Genomic DNA, 8,053 nt, shown 5'->3' with positions numbered 1-8,053 from the left:
AAACATGTTGACTTTCAATATAAACATGTTGAGTTTCAATATAAACATGTTGAGTTTCAACATAAACATGTTGACTTTCAATACAAACATGTTGAGTTTCAACATAAACATGTTGAGTTTCAATATAAAAATGTTGACTTTCAACATAAACATGTTGACTTTCAATATAAACATGTTGACTTTCATCATAAACATGTTGAGTTTCAATATAAACATGTTGAGTTTCAACATAAACATGTTGACTTTCAACACATTGACTGACGTGTTTGGACCAAACTCAACGTGACGCTGCAGCGGAACCTTCCCTTCAGGTTCAGGTTCTGCAGTGAAGAACGCCAGCAGGAACATCAGAGTCACAGTTTGGATTCATAAAGTCAACTGGACATTTGTTCACTGATAGATGGAATCAGACTACAAACCTAAAACTTGATGAAACCAAACTTTCCCACTGGCTGTGGTTGACTTGTTGAAGGAGAAGGACCCAGCAGCAGAACTCACCTTGTGGTGGAAGACGTGTATGACCAGCACCAGGGTCACTTCGGTCAGAACCAGCAGCAGAACTCACCTTGTGGTGGAAGACGTGCATGACCAGCACCAGGGTCACTTCGGTCAGAACCAGCAGCAGAACTCACCTTGTGGTGGAAGACGTGTATGACCAGCACCAGGGTCACTTCGGTCAGAACCAGCAGCAGAACTCACCTTGTGGTGGAAGACGTGTATGACCAGCACCAGGGTCACTTCGGTCAGAACCAGCAGCAGCAGGATAACAAAGAACTGCCAGAGGAAAGAAGAACAGAAACACATGAGGTCAGGAGCAAAGAGAGTTGGATGGTTGGGGGGGGGGGGGGGCTCCACCAATGCTGCTCCTGAGTCTTCCTGGTCTGCAGGACAAAATGAGCGACGCCAAGAGAAGGAAGAGCAAAGAGAATTAATGTTTCTTGTTAAATAGAAGCTCCAATTTGAAATGTCCTGGATTTCAAGGACCTCCTGCCAGACATCACACCCCCAGAGGTCTTTGGACTTCAGGACTTGATGGGTGATTTTCCACACAGACACAATCTGAGGCAGGCGGTTGAAGGCTTTGAAACAAAAACTAAAAACTGACCTTTCATTTCTCTTCATTTTGTTTTATGTATTCCTTTTAAACTGGAACTGTTCTCTTTCCTTGACCTTTTAAATCTATTCATTTTTTTCTCTGTAGCAATTTGAGATTGTTTAAATGTAAAGTGCATTATAAATCAAATGTATTATAATGTTATTACTGAATGGATGTATAAAGATACCAGGTGTTGGATCTGGTCCAGTCCTGGACATTATTGAAGTCTATCAGCTCTTAATCTGAGCAGTGACCGAATTTTAAGCTGTGCAGAAGATTACTTATTACAACCGGCTGTGTTGATGCAAGGAAGAGTGGAGAACAAGCTTGACTGATGCAGTGGCCTGCAGTGGGAGAATCAGCTTGACTGTGATGCCGTGGCTTTCAGTGGGAGAATCAGCTTGACTGTGATGCAGTGGCCTGCAGAGGGAGAATCAGCTTGACTGTGATGCAGTGGCCTGCAGTGGGAGAATCAGCTTGACTGTGATGCAGTGGCCTGCAGTGGGAGAATCAGCTTGACTGTGATGCAGTGGCCTGCAGAGGGAGAATCAGCTTGACTGTGATGTAGTGGCCTGCAGTGGGAGAATCAGCTTGACTGATGCAGTGGCCTGCAGTGGGGGAATGAGCTTGACTGTGATGCAGTGGCCTGCAGTGGGAGAATCAGCTTGACTGTGATGCAGTGGCCTGCAGTGGATGAATCAGCTTGACTGTGATGCAGTGGCCTGCAGTGGATGAATCAGCTTGACTGTGATGCAGTGGCCTGCAGAGGGAGAATCAGCTTGACTGTGATGCAGTGGCCTGCAGTAGGAGAATCAGCTTGACTGTGATGCAGTGGCCTGCAGAGGGAGAATCAGCTTGACTGTGATGCAGTGGCCTGCAGAGGGAGAATCAGCTTGACTGTGATGCAGTGGCCTGCAGTGGGAGAATCAGCTTGACTGTGATGCAGTGGCCTGCAGAGGCGGAATCAGCTTGACTGTGATGCAGTGGCCTGCAGTGGGAGAATCAGCTTGACTGATGCAGTGGCCTGCAGTGGGAGAATCAGCTTGACTGATGCAGAGGCCTGCAGTAGGAGAATCAGCTTGACTGTGATGCAGTGGCCTGCAGTGGGAGAATCAGCTTGACTGATGCAGTGGCCTGCAGTGGGAGAATCAGCTTGACTGATGCAGAGGCCTGCAGTAGGAGAATCAGCTTGACTGTGATGCAGTGGCCTGCAGTGGGAGAATCAGCTAGACTGATGCAGTGACCTGCAGTGGGAGAATCAGCTAGACTGATGCAGTGGTCTTTGACTTCCTCACCATGAACAGGAGACATCGCTGCTCCTTCAGAGCGCCAAGACAACCCAGGAATCCCGTCACCATGGTGATGCCGCCGGCGACCAGCAGCAGATTGGCGGCGGAGAGCGACGGGAAGGAGAGAGGAAGAGAGGAAAACTCTGCTTGGGTGAAGGACAGCCAGACCCCGACGCCGAACAGGCCACATCCTCCGAGCTGCTCAGGAAATGTACACACACACACACACACACACACACACACACACACACACACACACACACACACACACCACACACACACACACACACACACACACACACACACACACACACGCACACACACACACACACACACACACACACACACAGAAAACCTCTTTTCTACCCTTTTAGTACTAAAACTGAACGAATTGAAAAAATCTTGCAAATACGAACCCAGAAGACGAGGTTGAAGACAAACATCAGATATTTGACGCAACACAAACACTTCCGGGACGCCGACATCCTGCAGAGGAGAGAAAGGAAAAATAAAACATTGAGTATTAATGACGGCGTGTGAGAGGAGTGATTGGATTTGAACATTTAGAACAAGTCCAAACACATTTAGTCGTTTAAAGAGACCAAGAACTTTTTCTTAACCCAACAGTGTGAGGATCAACAAACTGCTTGATTCGGCTAAATATTTGACCATCATCCATCATCCATCATCCATCCATCCATCCATCCATCATCCATCATCCATCATCCATCATCCATCCATCCATCCATCCATCCATCATCCATTCATGATCCATCCATCCATCCATCCATCCAACCATCATCCATCCATCCATCATCCATTCATCATCCATCCATCCATCATCCATCCATCATCCATTCATCCATCATCCATTCATGATCCATCCATCCATCCATCATCCATCCATCCATCATCCATCCATCCATCATCCATCCATCATCCATTCATCCATCATCCATTCATGATCCATCCATCCATCATCCATCCATCCATCCATCATCCATCCATCCATCATCCATTCATCATCCATCCATCCATCATCCATTCATGATCCATCCATCCATCCAACCATCATCCATCCATCCATCATCCATTCATGATCCATCCATCCATCCAACCATCATCCATCCATCCATCATCCATTCATCATCCATCCATCCATCATCCATCCATCATCCATTCATGATCCATCCATCCATCCAACCATCATCCATCCATCATCCATCCATCCATCATCCATCCATCATCCATCCATCCATCCATCCGTCCATCGAAATTGGGTCATTTGTTTGGATTTGTGTGAATAACTTCGTCCAGTGGAGCCTCATGGTGGGATGATGGTCTGGTGTCTTCACGTCCATCCTGGGAGGTCAGAGGTGATTGGATGGACATGTTAGAGTTTCAGGATGAGAATTGCTGCTTTTCATTGGCTGAAAGTCTTTGACCACTTTCCTCCCAGTGAAAAGACGTCTGGTCATCCCTTCTTCACAGCCGTCAGTGAAACGACCAGCTGTTTTCTGTGGAGCGTTTCCCTGATGACACTGGTCCACTGCTGTAGAGGTCTTCACAGGGACCCCCCCCCCCCCACAGGATGTCGAACTGCTGACGGGAAGGAAGTGCCCCCTCCTCTGCTGGATGGACTAATTATACAGCAGAAGTTGTTTCCCGTCACTCCCCAGAGCAGAGCCGACCGCTGGGCTTCCAAACACACATGAACTAAACCAACTCACCCATCTGATTCTGTCACTTCAAATTCACCTATATGTCTCCCTTCATCAGTTTTTTCATTTGTTTATTTATTTAACCAGGAAAACAAAACCCATTGAGATGGAGATCTTTTTCCCAGATGACCTGGCCAACAGGTCCGCAGCACACGTCACATCGTTAGATTAAAACATAGAACACTGATTTAACACAATTAACAGTAGATAATTGCTAAAAAGAGAAAGTACATATTCCTATAGACACAATTTAAAAGACAGAATGTAGATTTTGTAAGGCACATTAGAATGAAGTACAATATCATTTTATGGTGCCACTGTTGGAAAACCAACCAGTGAAAATGCAGATTGACACCAGAACCTGCGTCTCCATGATATCCGAGGTTGTGTACAAGGAAAAGCTGCACCATCTTACCATGAGAGCGACCAAGTGGACGCTGAGGACCGACAGTCTGTTCCAGTGTTCAGAGCAGTGGACGTTTTGGTGGAACACAAGGGACAAAGAAAGTCTCTTCCACTGGACATCATCCAGGGAAAACTTCCAGCACTGCTCGGCCGCAGGCGGCAGAAACAGGCAGGAAGTGTTTGTGCATACTGACCAACTTAAGGACATTTTGAAAAAACACCAGAGACATTAAAGTTAAACTGAGCAGCAAACCAGGAAGCACTCCAAAGTGTTTTAAAGACCGACCTGTTCCCTTTAGAACTGGACAGATTGGTGGAAGAAGAGGGTTTGGAGATGGAGAGTACAAGCCAATGGGCTCAGAATTGTACCTATCATGAAAAAGGATGGAAGCCTGAGGACCTGTGGTGACTTTAAAGTTACTTTGAATCCTATGCTTGTTGCAGAACAACATCAATTTCCCCTCATTGATGACCTTTTCTCTGGTTTGGCTGGCAGACAAAAACTCAGTCGAATTGACATATGCCAGGCGTCGCTACAGACGCATGTTGATCAAGAGTCACAAGAACTTTTGACGATCGTGACTCACAAAGGTCTGTACAGGTACCAACCACTTCCTTTTGGCATCACGTCAGCCCCAGCTCTTTTTCATAGAGCGATGACCAGGCGCCAGTGTCACTCTGATGACCTCTACATTACTGGACCTGATGAACAGTCACACCTAAACAACCTGGAGGCCACACGCCAATGGCTGGAAGATTATGGACTAAAAGTCAGAAAAGACAAATGTGAGTTCTTAAAGCCAGCTGTTGAGTATTTGGGACACGTAATGGACAGCAGTAGACTCCATAAGGCGCTGTCAAAAGTAAAAGCTATTGTTGACGTGCCGTCTCCAACCGATGTCAGTCAGTCGAGGTCATTCCTGGGTCTGCGGACATATTAGGCCAAGGTTGTGCCTCACCTTGCAAACTAATTAAAGCCACTGCATGAACTGTTGAACAAAATGAAAATATGGAAATGGGCACAGAAATGTGAATGGGCTTTCAAAGAGATGTAGACGATTCTTTCTAAATCTGAAGCTCTCACTCATGTTGATCCCAGTTGGCCTCTTCAGCTTGCGTGTGATGCCTCACCTTATGGAGTGGGTGCGGCTATAGCACACATTTTCCCCTCCGGTGAAGAGACCATGGGCTTGTGTATCAAGAACAATGAACAAAGCAGAAAGTAACTATGCTCAGATTGAGCATGAAGCACTGTCCAGAGTGAAGAAGTTCCATCAGTATCTGTCTGGCAGAAAACTCACTCTGCTGACCGACCATCACCCCGTCACATCCAGTTCTGGAGCCCACACTGCCATTCCCTCCCTGGCCGCCAGTCGAATGCAGCGATGGGTTCTATTGCTCTCTGCCCATCAATATGACATCAAGTACAGGAAAGCAGACGAGCACGGGAACGCTGATGGGCTGTCAAGACTCCCCTGAGCAGTTACAACAGCTGAACCAGATGTTCCAGTAACCTTGACCCATGTAAGAAAACACACCCACTGACCTGCTTCTCTGGAAGTCATGGCTATCGTCAGTCATTGGGGAAGGGAGAGATGACAGCCATATCTGGTGAGAAGCAATGACCTGTCTGTCCAGGCTGGTTGTTCACTGTGGAGATATGGAGTGATGATTCCATCACAGCTGAGAGTGAGAGCTCAAGAGGAGCTCCATTCAGCACTGTGGAGAATTGTGTATGACGGAGATCACTCAGTTATTTGTGATGGCCAGGATGCTGCTCCAGAAGAAAAAGTTGTCATGTGCTTCCTGCCAGAGACTAAGAAAACCTCCACAGCTGGCTCCTTTACATCCATGGGACTGGCTAGAGAACCATGGCACAGGGTCCACGTGGACTTTGCCGGGCCTCCAGAGAACCACAAGGTTACCCTCAGTACAACACATCGTCTGAGAAAACCATTGTGGAGCTGAGATCCATCTTCAGCCGCTTTGGGCTCCCACAACAGCTGGTGAGTAAAAATGGCCCCCAGCTGCTATCTGAAGAGTTTAAAATGTTCATGAGGACTCTGGTATTCGCCATGTCAAGTCAGCACCTTATCACCCTGCCACCAATGGGCTCGCTGAGAGATTTTATGCAGACAATGAAACAAACACTAAAATCCTGTCACGGTGTTCAGTCCCTAAACCAGCGCTTCAGTGCATTTGTGTTTTCCTCCAGAAATACACCCCATGTTACTACTGCTACTAATAATGGCTTGTTTTATATCGCACTTCTTCAGGCTCAATCAAAACAGCATGGAGTGAACCTACCAGACCGATCAGCCTGGGTTTTCCTCTCACTGTTTAAAAATAAAGAGATTGTGACGTCTGTTGAACTTTTGTTTCTCCTGTTTTTTACAAATTTTCAGACGTCTGCTTTCAGAAATTGCACGTTATATTTATAGAACATGCTTCACTTTCTGGAATCGACAGTGTTTCAGACTTCCAGGCTGATGAAGCCTTCAGGAACAGACTGAAGCTCATCAGCAGCTTCTGATGTCTCACACCGAATCTCAGTAAGTGAATCTAACCATTGTTGCCATGGAAACACTTCATGTGATTGTTGAAAAGGCTTTTCTGTGTAGAAATCCATTACCTGGTGATGATTTTCACGTCTTTAGCCGTCAGATATCAATCCTCGGTCGCGTTCCTCTGGAAGAATCAGCCGCCCCCCCCCCCCTGCCTCGCTTTTCCTTCTCCGACGCCTTTGTTCACTTTTCCTGTCCTCTCTTCCTCTCCTCCCCTGAAATGTTATAGAGCTTTGTTTTCTCTTCTTTTCTCTCAGATTCCAGGTTTATAAACCTCCATCTTTAAGTCTCTGTGCTGCTTTCTTCTTCATTCGTGCAGGACTGTCTTTGTCTGTCCCTCCTCCTCTTCCTCCTCAATGATTTCCAGATGTGTGTGTTGTTGTTTGTTCCTCCCCTTCCCATTTTTCCACAGCGCTCGTCCCTCCCCCAGGCTGCACATCTCACTTATCTTCATTCTCCTGCAGACACACAGTCCCTGGTGTTTGGATCACTTCAGTCCAGCCAGAGTTTTTTATTCCTGTCACTACAATTCAGAGCCAAACTGCAGAAGGTGTAACTTTCCATTTAAAAAAGGAGCGTCTGGAGACGTCTGATCCAGTTTGTTGTTGCTGCGTCGTTGCAGGGCCACATTCTTTACCTTTCATCTGCCACTGCTGCTTTCGTAAGGAACATGGAATTACTGACTCCAGTTTGTTGTATACAGGATTCAAGTCAGACGAACTCTCTGAAGGAAACAGACTTTTCCTAGAACCTGACACCACACATTTGACACAGTGTTATGGGATCTCCACAGAACGGCTGGGAAATGAAAAGGAACCTTCAGGTCAGTGACTCCAAGAAGAAACCATTGAGTGGTTGGACCTGCAGTCTACCAAAGAGCTGCTTGGCAGATGTGAAAAGCTGCAGTGAGTCATGACAGGAAGCAGCAGGAGAAGTCACTTCACTATGAGCTTCTCTTCTTCACCACAACAGGATATC

The 8,053-nt window shown here is 46.6% G+C and overlaps 1 protein-coding gene across 2 annotated transcripts in view; it reads right to left on the bottom strand.

Annotated features, from left to right (window-relative positions):
- tspan4b (tetraspanin 4b) overlaps nt 1–7,396 on the bottom strand; it is a 14,536-nt gene extending 7,140 nt beyond the window's left edge. For both annotated transcript variants that reach the window (XR_013936978.1, XM_080511690.1), the window contains exons 1-4: nt 7,144–7,396; nt 2,802–2,871; nt 2,392–2,583; nt 700–774 (exon numbers count right to left, since the gene is read on the bottom strand). Coding sequence is in view for 1 of the 2 variants with exons in the window: in XM_080511690.1 (XP_080367816.1) it covers nt 700–774; nt 2,392–2,583; nt 2,802–2,870 (336 nt within the window). In the remaining variant the exon portion in view is untranslated. The remainder of the gene's footprint in view (nt 1–699; nt 775–2,391; nt 2,584–2,801; nt 2,872–7,143) is intronic.
- Between the last annotated feature and the right edge of the window lie 657 nt (nt 7,397–8,053).

The sequence above is a fragment of the Blennius ocellaris genome (genome assembly GCF_963422515.1).
Source record: "Blennius ocellaris genome assembly, chromosome: 16".
In the NCBI taxonomy this organism is placed as follows: domain Eukaryota; kingdom Metazoa; phylum Chordata; class Actinopteri; order Blenniiformes; family Blenniidae; genus Blennius; species Blennius ocellaris.
The sequence above is the reverse complement of the archived record's forward strand: the minus strand, read 5'-3'. Positions and strand labels throughout refer to the sequence as shown.